The sequence below is a fragment of the Prionailurus bengalensis genome, chromosome C2 (assembly GCF_016509475.1).
Source record: "Prionailurus bengalensis isolate Pbe53 chromosome C2, Fcat_Pben_1.1_paternal_pri, whole genome shotgun sequence".
In the NCBI taxonomy this organism is placed as follows: Eukaryota; Metazoa; Chordata; class Mammalia; order Carnivora; family Felidae; genus Prionailurus; species Prionailurus bengalensis.
Window position 1 is genome coordinate 68122494 of NC_057350.1, and position 14495 is coordinate 68136988.

The 14495-nt window shown below is 37.2% G+C and overlaps 1 protein-coding gene across 3 annotated transcripts in view; it reads left to right on the plus strand.

Moving 5' to 3' along the window:
• The window catches only part of CD86 (CD86 molecule), a 67326-nt gene extending 53934 nt beyond the window's left edge, over positions 1-13392 (plus strand). For 2 of the 3 annotated variants that reach the window (XM_043594306.1, XM_043594305.1), the window contains exons 5-7: positions 404-553; positions 9481-9526; positions 11684-13392. In XM_043594306.1, the coding sequence (XP_043450241.1) occupies positions 404-553; positions 9481-9526; positions 11684-11777 (290 nt within the window). In that variant the 3' untranslated portion in view covers positions 11778-13392. The remainder of the gene's footprint in view (positions 1-403; positions 554-9480; positions 9527-11683) is intronic. The other variant, XM_043594309.1, reaches the window with a different exon arrangement.
• Positions 13393-14495: the final 1103 nt, after the last annotated feature.

Consider the following 14495-nt stretch of genomic DNA (forward strand, 5'->3'; position numbering starts at 1 on the left):
ATTATAAGGGAAACTTCAGGACCCCAGGGCTTGACTATGCCTGGGCTGAGGAAGCATGCTGCTGCACAGATGACTATACATTCAAAACCTTCAGCATGGGTACCATATCCATGCACAGAACCAAGGGCCAATTTGACACTCTACTTCTAGATCACAGTCCTTGTCATCCCAACCTCTGGGAAGAGAAGGTAGCTTAGTCCAAGCATTTGGCCAGGAGCAATGGCTTGGTTCTTAGCTGTGAGGCCCTGTGACTCGGGCTTTCTATGGCCTCAGATTGTGGATTTCAGGCTCCTCTGGCAGTAGAACCCTGGGGAGATGTTGACTTGTAAATGAAGACAACCGTAATTATAAACCTTTTATAATCAACCTTCCTGGCTGATTGAAAACTTGTGGTCATTTCTAGATGCACAACCTAAGGATAAAGACCCTGAACAAGGCCACTTCCTCTGGATTGCGGCTGTACTTGTAATGTTTGTTGTTTTTTGTGGGATGGTGTCCTTTAAAACACTAAGGAAAAGGAAGAAGAAGCAGCCTGGCCCCTCTCATGAATGTGGTGAGTCAGTGCTTGTCCTCTCTACAGATTGCTATTTTGCAGCTACCTCCTGATCAGCTGCCTTCTGGAGCTCATTGACTGAGCTCAGACTGGCAAAAAGTCAGCAAGTGGCTGGAGGAAAAGGTTTTCCCTCAGAGTTTGTAGCCCATATAGATGGGACTCAACATTGCTTTGGCTTTCTAGGAGAGGCAACATTTCTAAGGTTTACAAAGGTACTTCTGGTTTCCAGACAAAGCTGATTATTCCTTGCTTTACCTACCTCACTTCATGAGTTCACTGTGAACATTTAAATGAAGTAAAATGGTGAAAACACTTCTAAATGTTAGTGATTATGGACCTGGCAGAGTTCAAGCAGGGAAGCTTGGTGAGAGGAGGGGAGAATTAGATGACCATAAGATTCACCTTCTCATCTCTAAAAGTCTAGGTTTCTGAGGAAAAGAAAGTGGGATGAATGGTTCCCCCTTGACTTGTTAAAATAATATTATTATAAAAATAATAATAAATAAAATATAAAATAATATTATAAAAATAATATTAACTTTTATTGATTACCAAGTATTACATACCCATTACCAATTATACTGAAAGTAAAAATCATCTATAGTTCCACAAGAAAGAAATAGTTATGTAGACAACATTTTGGTGTACATATTCCAGATTTTTCTGGAATCTATGTTATTTTCCATAATTGGAATAATATTATAGGACTGTTTTTCACAGTTTGGATAATACCACATGTACTGTTTTCTAACTTATTTGTACTAAATGTAGCAAGAAAATTGTTAATGTCAGTAAGTATCATTCTATAGCATCATTTATTTTTTTTCTACAGCATCATTTTAAATGGCTGTGAGATATTCCATTTTGTGGATATACCTTAATTTATTTAACTAACTCCATATCAGTAGACACCTAGGATGTTCCCATAGTTTTGCTATTATAAATAGCACTGCATTGAGCAGCCTCCTCATTGACTTTTATAAAAGTGGCCCTGTGCTTAATGGGGGACAAAGTTGCACCTGGATTTATAATAATCTTATGCTTCTTTGTGGTTTGGGCTGGTTTGGGCAAAGTTGTAGAGTAAGGTTGGACTTTATATCAGTAATGCCTGTAGTAGAAGTTTGGTTGTTGCTAATAATTAGGTAACCTTCTTACTCACTTTGGTAAAAAGCATCAGATGAGTAAATGCTTCAGATCAGCATCTTATTTAAGATTTCAGTATACTGATTTTTTTTTTAATGTTCACAAATGATTTTATTTATTTATTTATAATTTTTAATTTAAATTTTAGTTAGTTAACATACAGTGCAATATTGGTTTCAGGAGTAGAGTTCAGTTAGTCATCACTTAAATACAACACCCAGTGCTCATCATAAGTGCCCTCCTTGGTACCCATCACCCATCTAGCCCATCTCCCACCCACCTCCCCCTGTCAATTCACAGTTTGTTTTCTATCATTAAGAGCATCTTGTGGTTTGTTTTCCTCTCTCTCTCTTTACTCCCTTCCTTCCCATATGTTCATCTGTTTTGTTTCTTAAATTCTACAAATGAGTGAAATTACATGATATTTGGTATTTGTCTTGCTCTGAGTGACTTATTTTGCTTAGCATAATATATTCTATGTCCATCTACATCATTGCAAATGGCAAGATTTCATTCTTTAATGGCTGAGTAATATTTCATTGTATATACATATCACATCTTCTTTATCCATTCATTAGTCAATGGACATTTGGGCTCTCTCCATAGTTTGGCTATTGTAGATAATGCTATTGTAAACGTTGGAGTGCATGTACCCCTTCAAATCTGTATTTTTGTATCCTTTGGGTAAATACCTAATAGTGCAATTGTTGGATCATAGTTTAGTTTTATTTTTAGTTTCTTGATGAAACTCCATACTGTTCTCCAGAGTGGCTGTACCAGTTTGCATTCCCACCAGCAGTGCAAGAGGATTCCCTATTCTCTGCACCCTTGCCAACACCTGTTCTTTCTTGTATTGTTAATTTTAGCCATTCTGACATTCAGAAGAGCATGGGACTCTTAAGATTGTGAGTTTGAGGCCCACGTTGGGTATAGAGATTACTTAAATAAATAAATAAATAAATAAATAAACAAACTTTAATAAATAAATAAATAAAATTTTGGGTCACCTGGCTGGCTCAGTCAGTGTACTGATTATAAGATCCACTAGAAAATAGATGGATAACATTAGCAGTCGTTCATTGCATCCTATTATGTGTATTTTTTTAAGTTTATTTATTTATTTTGAGAGAGAACAAGAGGGAGAGCATGAGCTGGGGAATGGCAGAGAGAGAGAGGGAGAGAGAATCCCAAGCAGGCTCTGCACTGTCAGCAGGGAGCCTGATGCAGGGCTCAATACCACAAACTGTGACATCATGACCTGAGTGGTAACTAAGAGTCTGACACTCAACTGACTGAGCCACCCGGACAACCCATCATCCTGCTACATTAAAACAAAACAACACAGGAAATTGGGGACTGATTATCCAATTTCAATAAATGAATACTAAGCCTATGGTAGAGTCATTCAAACCACCAAAGTATGTAGTGTGCTGATATAATAATAGATTTCTATGATATGAAAGTGTAAAATTCAGAACACAGGGTCAGATGTAGAGATATATCGTGGTTATCAAAGCTTTGACTTCTCAAGGTGACAATTTTGAGCTTTTTCTTTCAATCTCATTGCCATTTAGAATTAGCTAAATGTGCAGAAGCAGGCTTCAGCTTGAAAATAAGCTGTTTCCTAAATTTTCTTTACTTTGGAATGATTAGCTCACAAATGAAACAAAGAAGAAATGGAGAAAAGGAGAGTAAGAATGTTTCTTCCCCCAAGAGGAAATCAGAAAAATTCAGGAGAATAGACTATAGAGTTAAAGAGGATGTGTGTATATACATGAAAGAAGTTGAAAGGGGATTCAAGAAGCTTTGTATTTCAAATGACAAGATTTCCTTCTTTTTGATGGCTGAGTAATATTTCACCACATCTTCTTTATCCATTCATTGTATATACATATCACATCTTCTTTATCCATTCATTAGTCAATGGACATTTGGGCTCTCTCCATAGCTTGGCTATTGTTGACAATGAGGCTAATGGAGGGAGATGAGTGGGGGATGAGCTAGATGGGTGATGGGTATAAGGAGGGTACTTGTTATGATGAGCACTGGGTTTGTATGTAAGTGATGAATCATTGAATTCTACTCCTAAGACCAGTTTTACACTGTATGTTAACTAACTAGAATTTAAATAAAAATATGAAAAGAAAAAAAGAAGCTGTGTGTATGCATATGAAATAGTCAAACTGAGCTATGAATGATAAAAGGCAGAAAATAACAAGAGAACATAGCACATATATGACCTCTTCCTCCCAAGAATGTGATAAAGAATATTTCTAGGGAAAGTTTGATCAGACAATCACCTGTGCTAGTGAGTTTGGTCAAAGAGAAGAGTCTTGATATCACTGGAGGAGGACATGTTCCAAGTAACCATGCTATGTAGATGTGTTTGTAAATTTGGGTTCTGTAGTTCAGCAATGTCTGCACTTTGCCTTGTGGATACCTCTATAGCCTATATGATAGGCTATATGATAGACTAAACAATGTCCCCAAAAAGATGTCCACATACTATTCACAGAACCTATTATGTTATCTCACATGGCAAAAGGGACTTTGCATATGTAACTAAGGTAATGACTTTAAGATGGTGAGATAATCCTGAATTACCCAGGTGGGCCCAATTTAATCACATGAGTCAGAGCATCTTTCCCAGGCTGGGTTAGAGGGATGAGATGTAAGAAGGAGAAATCCAAAGGTTGAGACAGACTTAACCCATCATTGCTAGCTTTGAAGATGGAGAAGGGGCTGTGACACAAGGAATGTGGGTGGCCTCTAGAATCTGCAACTGGCCCTCAGCTGAAAGCCAGCAAGGAAATGGAGATCTCAGTCATAAAACCACAAGGAACTAAATTCTGCTGACAAATAGACATGGAAGCAGTCATGATCCATCCACAGAGACACAAACTTACTGATAACCAGTAGGAATTTCTCCAAAAATGGAGCTTCCTCCTAATCCAATATTAATCTGTTTCTCAGAGGAGACAGCCCTCTAGCTAAATAATTTGGCATCAGAAGTCTTTTCCAGTGTTTGTTCGGTAATTATACTTTTTCTATGCCCCAACCGTCCAGATTTACTCTGTTCAGGCTGTTAAATGAATAAAAGGGAAATGCCACAGTTCTTCTAGCTGGTTTCTAATCTCTCTTCTCTTTTTTGATTTGTCAAACAAAGCAGATTAGGCATGAGAAATTGTAACCTTGAATTACTGTCTTTTCCCAATCAGCAGTTACCCTATCAGCTTACCCATAGGGGAGAGAGACTAAAAATAGCTCCTCCTAAAGTTTTACTTCCTCATTTGGGTCTTGTGTGACTGAAATCTGTATGTAATAGAGCCCTAGCAACCAACAGTTTTTACAGTTTGCCTCCCTCCACCAAACTTGGAAGAGTCTCAGCTCTTTCAGGAATGATTTCTTAAAGGGCAAGTGTCTTTTCTGAAATAAATAATTTTAACCACTATTTAGACAGAAACCTTCACAGGACTTAAAAACTGAAAGTTGGTGATATTATCACATCTGGCCTTCAGAATGCTAAATTTGTAATCAAATACACAAGATTAGAATCTGCTTTTTTGTTGTCCGCTTTCATTTTAAAATAGAAGCTTTTTTTTTTTTTAATGGTGATGGTTTTGTCATGGGTATAAAAGGACAATATAAATATTCTATGTTGGTCCACAGACATCTGAAAAACTGTATTCAGCTATAAGCATTATTTTAAAAAAGGAACCTTGACAAAAACAAAACCTAGCCAGATATATAAAGTGTCTAGAAGTTCAGTCAAATAAGAAATAGTTCAAGTAACTGAGGATGCTTAGCCAGAAAGGAAGCTTTGGGAATGGGAAAGGTGTTCCCTTCAAATATCTGAAGAATTGCCATAGAGTACAAATATCATACTTAACTGTGGCTTCAAAGGGCATCTCAGTGCATGATTATAAGAAGAAGTAAGGAGGGGAGCCTGGGTGGCTCAGTCGGTTAAGCGGCCGACTTCGGCTCAGGTCATGATCTCATGGTCCGTGAGTTCGAGCCCGGCGTCGGGCTCTGTGCCAACAGCTCAGAGCCTGGAGCCTGTTTCAGATTCGGTGTCTCCCTATCTCTGACCCTCCCCCACTCATGCTCTGTCTCTCTGTCTCAAAAATAAATAAACGTTAAAAAAAAAGATTTAAAAAAAAAAGAAGTAAGGAAATAGACTGAGTTGTAAAAATTAAAAATTTTTTAAATTTATTAAATTTTAAAAATTATATAGAAGATATAAACTTCTTCCTCCCATGTAGGATGAACTGCTACAGGAATTTCCCTCATACTGTAAACAACTGGAAATCAGACAAAATATGAAACAACTGTTTTCAGACTTTGGACAACAAGCTGTAGAAAATTGTAATCCCTGAAAGAAGGGAAAAGATGAGATGAGCTGTATGATTGCCCCCAAACTACTACTTAAAGTCAGTTTCCAGACTGCTCTGATAAGGAAAGAAAACTACACATATGCCTTGGGAACATAAATGGCCAAATGCTTTACAAAATTACCAACTAAAGTCTAGCAATATATTAAAAGTATGATACATCATGATCAAGTGGGGTTTATTCCAGGAATATAAGATAGGCTCAATATAAAAAAATCAAGCAATAAAATTCACCATATTGGCAAACCAAAAAGAAAAGCCATGTAATCATGTCAGTGGATACAGATAAAGCATTTGGCAAAATTAATACTCATTCATAATTTTCAAAAAGAAAGAAAAACTCTCATAAAAGTAGGAATATAGAGGAACTTCCTCGGCCTGACAAAGGACATAGACCAAAACCTTCAGTTAACATCATATTTAATGATAAAAGACTGACTGTTTTCTCCATAAGATCAGGAATGAGGAAAAGATACCACATTTAAATGTATTATATTTATTCAAAATTTTCTTGGAGGTCCTAGCCAGTGCAAAATCTAGAAAAAGAAAGAAAAGGCACACGTGTTGGAAAGGAAGAAGAAAAACTGTCTTTTTTTCAAAAATAGCATGACCATGTTTATAGAAAAGCCCAAGGCATCCATAAAAAGCTATTAGAACTAATTGTGTGTAGCTAAGTCTCAAGATACGAAGTCAATACACAAAATCAAAATCAGTTGTATTTCTACATACTAACAACAAACAAGTTGGACACTGAAAAAAATTTTAAATGCCATTTAAATACAAATGCTACTGTAGCATCAAATAATATTAAAAGGTTAGGAGTAACTTTTTAAAAATAAGTACAAGACCTGTATACCAAAAACTGAAAAATATTACTACTGACTAAATTAAAGTAGGCCTAAATAATTGGAGAAATATGCCATGTTCATGGATCAGAAGAGTAGATATTAGGATATCAGTTTGGCCCAAAGTGATCTGTGGATTCAATGAGATACCAATCAAAATACTGGCAGGCTGTTTAGTGGAAATTAAAAAGCTAATTTTAAAGTTATGTGGAAGTGTGAAAGACATACAATTGCCAAACAATTCTAAAAAACAAGATAAAAATGGACGACTTATACTACCTTATTTCAAGATTTGCTATATAGCTATAGTAATCAAGACAGCATGGTATTAGTGAAAGCACAGACATACCAACCAATGAAACAAGAGGGATAATCAAAAGGTAAACTCATATGGTCAACTGATTTGGACAAAGGAGCTAAGGTAATTCCATGCAGAAAAGGATAGTCTTTTCAACAATGGTTTTGGGACAATTAGATACCCACATGGAAAAATATGAACCTTGACACACACAACATAACTTGCAATGGATCATAGACCTAAAAATAAGAGCTAAAATTAAGAGATTTTTAAAAATCAGAGAAAATCTTTTTGATCTTAGGTTAGGCAAATCTTAGATAGGATACAGTAAGCACAAAGTAAAAATTGGGGGCGCCTGGGTGGATCTGTCAGTTAAGCGTCTGACTTCGGCTCAGGTCATGATCTCATGATTTGTGAGTTCGAGTCCCACGTCGGGCTCTGTCCTGACAGCTCAGAGCCTGGAGCCTGCTTCAGATTCTGTGTCTCCCTCTCTCTCTCTTCCCCTCCCCCACTTGTGCTCTGTCTCTGTCTCTCAAAAATAAATAAATAAATATAAAGAGAAAACAAAAAAAGTAGAAATTGATAAACTGGACTTCATCAAAATTAAAAAACTTTTGCCCTTTGACTTTGTTAAAAAAATTAAAAGTCAAGCCACAGACTGGGAGAAAATGTTTCCAAATACATATCTGAAAAGAACTTATATACTATATATCCAGAATATATAATTATAAATTACTACCTAGTAAAGAAGACAATCCATTTAACAAAAGGCTAGGAGCAAAAGACTTGAACACATACTTCATAGAAGAAAATATACAAATGGACAATGAGCACAGTCAGACAGTCACAACATCATTAGTCATTAAGGAAATACAAATTAAAGCTATAATGAGATACCACTACACACTCACTAACATGGCTAAAATTAAAGGTACTGGTAAATATCAAGGGCTGGAGAGGATATGAAGCAATTGAAACTCTCATGCACTGCTACACAACCCAGAAATCTTAGATATTTACCCGTGAGAAATAAAAACATATGTCTACACAAAGATACATACACAAATGTCCATAGCAGCTGAAATACTGAAAGTCTGGTATCCTAAATTTCCATCAGTTGGTAAATGGATAAACAAATGGTGGTATATTCATACAGTGAAATACTGCTGAGCTATAAAAAGGAACAGACTACTAGTAACATGCAACAACATATATAAATTCAAAAGAAGTATGCTAGGAGAAAGAGACCAGGCACAAAAAGACCACACGACCACACACTTATGATCCTTTGGAATTATGAAATTTTAAAAAAGCAAAACTATTGTGACATTAGCCAGATCAGTGGTTATCAGAGGATGAGATAGGGGAAAATATTGACTGAAAAGGGGCAGGAGGGAACTACTGGGGCTTATATAAATGTTCTATATCTTGGTTATGGTGGTAGTTACTTGACTGCATACATTTGCTAAACTCATAAAAATCTATACAATCACTGGATTTTGTTGTATATTAATTATCCCTCAATAAAGCTGATTATCTTTAAACACACACACACACACACCAGAACTGCCAATGCTAGGAAGTGTTAAAACCCATCAAGGGTATTGTTTTACTCCCTAAAGTTCTCTATGGACATCCAGGTTAACAATCCCTGTTGCAAGATTCTGAGTGAGACAAAAGCACTATCACAACAGTCAGCCTAAAGGAATTCATACTCCAAGTTGCATCAGTGGTAAGCCCATATCAGTAGCAACTCAGGCTTTGGGAGATCTAGCCAGCTAGAGATTTCCCATTTAGGCCCATCCATGCCACATTGCATAATATTGGGTAGTGCCAGCTGACTCAACCATTTAGGCATCAACATATTCAGGATTTCCTTTTATTCCTTCTTCTAAACCTTTACTTTCAGAAAAGGATTGAAAACTTTTCCAATCACTAAATGATTGCTAAAACTAAATGTGTTACCCCTCCCAGTAGTATTTTTATTTTAGTAAAGGGTAGAGCTATATGTGAAAAGTCTATTTCCAATATTAGAACTTAAGACACAGTGAATAAAGGAAAGCATTTGCTTTTTGGATGCAAAAAAAACGCCTTCTCAGTCCCCCTGAAAATGCATCAAGTAACCATCTTTTCCACGTGTATAGGCACATGATTTCTCTTTGAGTCCTAGGACTGGATTCTCTTCAAACTTTCCCTCGTTTAGTGTCTATAAGGCAATACATTTTCTAAAGTTGTTTTGGTCTCTTTCAGAAACCATCAAAGGGGAGAGAAAAGAGAGCAAACAGACCAACGAAAGGTGAGTCTTGACCTTACAACATTGCTGAAAGAGGTACCATCTCCAGAGAATTTATAACTTGACCATCAGTTGAATCTGAGGCATGCTGAGCCCTTAGCAAACATGAACGAATGAAGAAAGAAAGGAAAATGAGACTAGTCAGGATCTGGAAGGAAATGTTCTAGCTATAAGTGGATGGCAGGATGTCCAGTACACAATGCTCAAGGGACATGGCAAGCTCAGTCATAGTAAAGTAAAAAATTAACACCAAAGGTGGTCTGTGTGGTGTGTGTGTGCTGTATACGATTCACATGGTAACCTCGGTACCTATCACGATGCCTGGACTAGTGGGAATCCTACATGTATGGAATGAATAAATAAGTGAGGAGAGATAACATGTTCCCTGTAACTTCAGTGTCTTTGCATCTGCTGTGCCGTCTACTTGGAATGTTCTTCTACCACTTCTTTACTCATTCTTCACATCTTGGTTCGAGCTGCACTTCTAAAAAACCCATTCTTAAGCTAGATTATGCTAACCTGTTATACAATCATATGGATCCCTATGCTTTATCTTCATAACACCAGGCAATACTTACATTTTTTTGCAGTTACATTATTAACCTCTGTGAAGTACACACTTATGGAGGGTACAGACCATAACAGTTAAGCTTATAATTGTGCTGCTAGCACCCAGCTCAGTGCCTGGCATATAGTAGGTGCTCAATAATTTTTTTCTATTATGAAACTATAGTAGCAGATATTTTTTAATCCATAGAAAGTAGCCTTTTTATAGTACTAACAATTTTCTATAGTTATAATTTTCATGGCATCTACCGATTTACAGATAATGGGATGTATTCATAACATTTACATGGTAGTGATTTGGTAAATATATAACATGTTGAAAAAGAGTTTCATGGAAAAGTAAATGCTATTCATCAGGACTTAGTTTCTCTTACATTTGCTTTCAGCTGAGCAGTATTATAAGTTGTTTGATTTTTATTTTTTCATTTATTTGCTTTCTTTCTAGATTTTTTACGTAATCAAATCTAAATAAGCAATCCTATATATGACACAGGGGAAATGTGTATATCCTTTTCTTTATATTATCTTTTGTCCACATACTAGGGGCTAAAGTAGACAAAATATGATGAAGTGCTTTTTTATTAAGAGTTCAAGTTTTCAGTTGTTTTTAAATTCAATTTATTCAAACTAAAAACAAAAACAGTCCATCCATGTTGTCACAAATGGCAAAATACTCATTCATTTTTATGGCTGAATCATATCCCATTGTATGTACATTACCACAATTTCTTTATCCATTCATCTATCAGTGGACACTTAGGTTTCCATATCTTGGCTATTGTAGCAAATATTTGTTGACAGAATGAATGTATGCATGAAGAATGCATAAGGATTCCTGGTGATCAGTTCTTTCACAACATGATGAAATCAGATTATTTGTACTCCATCCTCCCTGAGAAACAGGGCTCTCAAGAATATCAAGGCTCTGGCCACACAGTCATAGGGTCAAAGCAATCCTAAGTCAAACACCTGGTCACAAAGATACAGTCATAACCCCAGGATGCACAGCCCCCAGAGTGCTCAGCATTGACCTAATGCATAAACTGCTGTGAATCTAGGAATCCTGGATGATAAGCCCAGGTGCTAAGATGTTGCCTGTTCTCACAGACCCAGTTCAGAAATAGCCAGAAGAGCCTACAGAGAGAAGGCAGCAAGGAATCAACACATGGCAGGGGCAGGCCCAGATTAAAATAAAGGATAGTTAATTGAAGGAAGCATGAACAGCACATCCCCTTCTCTCTCTTCAATAGTTTGTTTCTCCTTATTGCTATTGCAGTGGCCCCCTATGTTTCACCCTGTCACTGAAATCTAGAAAAATAAAGTGGCGGGGCGCCTGGGTGGCGCAGTCGGTTAAGCGTCCGACTTCAGCCAGGTCACGATCTCGCGGTCCGTGAGTTCGAGCCCCGCGTCAGGCTCTGGGCTGATGGCTCAGAACCTGGAGCCTGTTTCCGATTCTGTGTCTCCCTCTCTCTCTGCCCCTCCCCCGTTCATGCTCTGTCTCTCTCTGTCCCAAAAATAAATAAACGTTGAAAAATAAATAAAGTGGCTGTATTGTGAAATCTCACCCAGTTTTTTTTCTTTCTGTTTTTCCAGAGTACCATACCACGTACCTGAGAGATCTGATGAAGCCCAGTGTGTTAACATTTTGAAGACAGCCTCAGGCGACAAAAGTACTACACATTTTTAATTAAAGAATAAAGTCCATATAACTGTCCATTGTTTATATGCCTTTCCCTTCAAGTTTTGGGTTTACCTTTTTTTGTCTATTAATATTATTATTACCATTAATAATAGTGGAGGTTCCAGGACTCCATCTGAGAAAGCCACCCTGTAATGCCAGCTCTGCTCCCTACCTCAGGAGCAGACCTTAACTGCTTCTTTTCATTTCAGAGCAAATTTGTGCGCCAAGCTCACCTGACTGGCTCCTGGCTCAGGAATAATGTTTAAGACTAACACCTCCTGTTTCACATTCAGCCTTCTTTTCTTAATTTTATAAATTGCGTTTTATGTAGAACTCCCAATTACTGGAATAATGGCTTTTATCTATGATAATTCTAAGGTAGTGCCTCATTCTATCTTGTATATTTGTGACTGAATAACTACCTCTTCAGTCTTGTGGGAGTTATATATTTTATGGCTTTTATAGTATTGCTATCAATATCTTGAAACATAAAGAGATGTGTACTATAATAATGTAATTACTATGCCCTGAGAAAATCACTGCTGAGGAGCTCTTGTCCCTCTGTGAAGATCAGTAGGAAAATGGTGGCTTGGCGTGCTGACAATGATGAGCAGACCAACTCAAAATTTGGAAAATTAAGAACAATGAAGATGGAATCAGCTCTGGATCCTGGATCCACTTCTATCTGGGCCCTTGCTAACCTGAGAAGGATCCGCCTGCGGAACAAGCTATAGATAAGCCTTAGCAGAGAACACTGGGTCAAGCACTGCGCATTGTGAACCTACTTCTCTTCTTGAAAGAAATGACTGAGATGATGGTCCAGGGCAACTATGCAAGAGCCAACTGAGAGATCACAACACTCAAAAGAGAAAAAAAATGAAAGATCTTGACAACAGAGATGCACATGAATGTCCTGTCTGTCCAGTCCTCTGACAAACCTTGGGATTAGCAACAGGTAGACAGTCTGTCCAAAAGGACTTAAGACAGACAGCAGCTTCCATGGTGGTTGGTGAGAAGTTTGGATAATAATCAAGTTATTGTGATGTTTCATCTGGCTGCAGGCAGAGCAGGGGAGGAAGAGCTATCATCTTGATAATGGGATAAATGGAAGGAAGCTTAGGACTCTTCCAACTTACTTCTGAGACACAAAGAGCTAGAGTGGAATCAGGAGGACCAAGATGTAAATCATCTAAAGGCCAACTTAGCTGGCAGGTGCCCTAGGGAGAGATCAGCTGGCCAAGAGCAGGGCTGGCAAATTTATGTCTGAGGACTGTCTATATGTCATTATAAATGATGGGGAAACTGGGTACACGAGAGGACTATACTAGCCCAGTAGAGATGAGTCAGATGACCCTGGCTCTAAAGCAGCATCACTAAGGGACGAGGCAGCCTCAGTCCAAACCAAGAGAGAACTTTGGGAGGCCCAACCCACAGAAATATTTCTTCTTATTCTACATAAAGGAATCTAGAAGGTTGTAGACAGCTGTACTAGCCATGCTTGTCCTTGTAATATTACCATTTGTGTGTTCTTCCCTGCATTTGCTTCATTAAGCCATAAGCATCTTGTTGGTTTCTAACATGTTTCGTATAGTGAGTTCTTAATAAATTTTTCTTAAATTGATTTAAAAGTCTCCATTTTCTGCTTCTACTTCAGTGGTACTACTCAACCCTTGTAGTCTGATATTACTTCCTCTGTCTTCCTAATGTACTTTCTCCCTCTTAATGTCTCTATGGAAGCCTCATTCTCCAGTCAGCTAATGGCCTCTGACTCATCCCACACCCTCCTCTTCCCCTTTCCCTAACCATTGTATAAGAAAAGGGGGCTTATATGATTCTATATGTTTATCTCAGTCATGAGACATAAAAAATCAAGTAAGGGAGGTTCTTTCTGAGGACAACTGGGAAGTTTGGAGTTAGGGAAGGGATACTTGGTTTTCAGTTTGTAACTTTTATATTCTGTAATTTTAAATTATGTGCTCATATATACATTAAACAAAATCTTAATGTAAAATATTCCTTAAAATACCCTGATTATAAAAATAAATGCATATAACTGTATTGTATATTTGTAAAGTTGCTAAGAAAGTAAATCTTAAAAGTTCTCACTGCAAGAAAAAAAGTTTGTAACTATATGTAGTGATGGATGTTAACAAAACTTATTGTGGCAATCATTTCACAATCTATACATATATCAAACCATTATGTTGTACATCTAAAATTGGTACAATGTTATATGTCTATTATATCTCAACTAAAAATGAATAAATGCATACACACACACACATGTATATTCACTTAGCATATAGCATGCACTTAGTATATATTGCTACATGTGAGACGACCCAAGGAAATTCTGGGAAAAAAAAACCTCTAGGTTCTGTGAGGGCAGCAATGTGTCTAATTTCTTTACCAATGAATCCTAGGCACCTAAGAGTACCTCAAAACTATTTGTTCAAAGATTGAATGAAACATTAATGTGCCTCTGGTGAAAACATCCTTCCTCTGTATATTAAATTCTCCAGATTTTCTGTGTTCCAAGTCTGGGGGAAGAAAAGCCAAGAACAGTTAAAAGATGTCATTAAGTATAACACTACTAGTTAACATTACTGGTATTTACCTTGTACCAGGCACTCTTCTAAACTTTTAAACTCATTATCTCATTTATTCCTCACAATGACCCTGTGAGGTATCAGGATATAATGACCATTCTGTTGATGAAGAAAC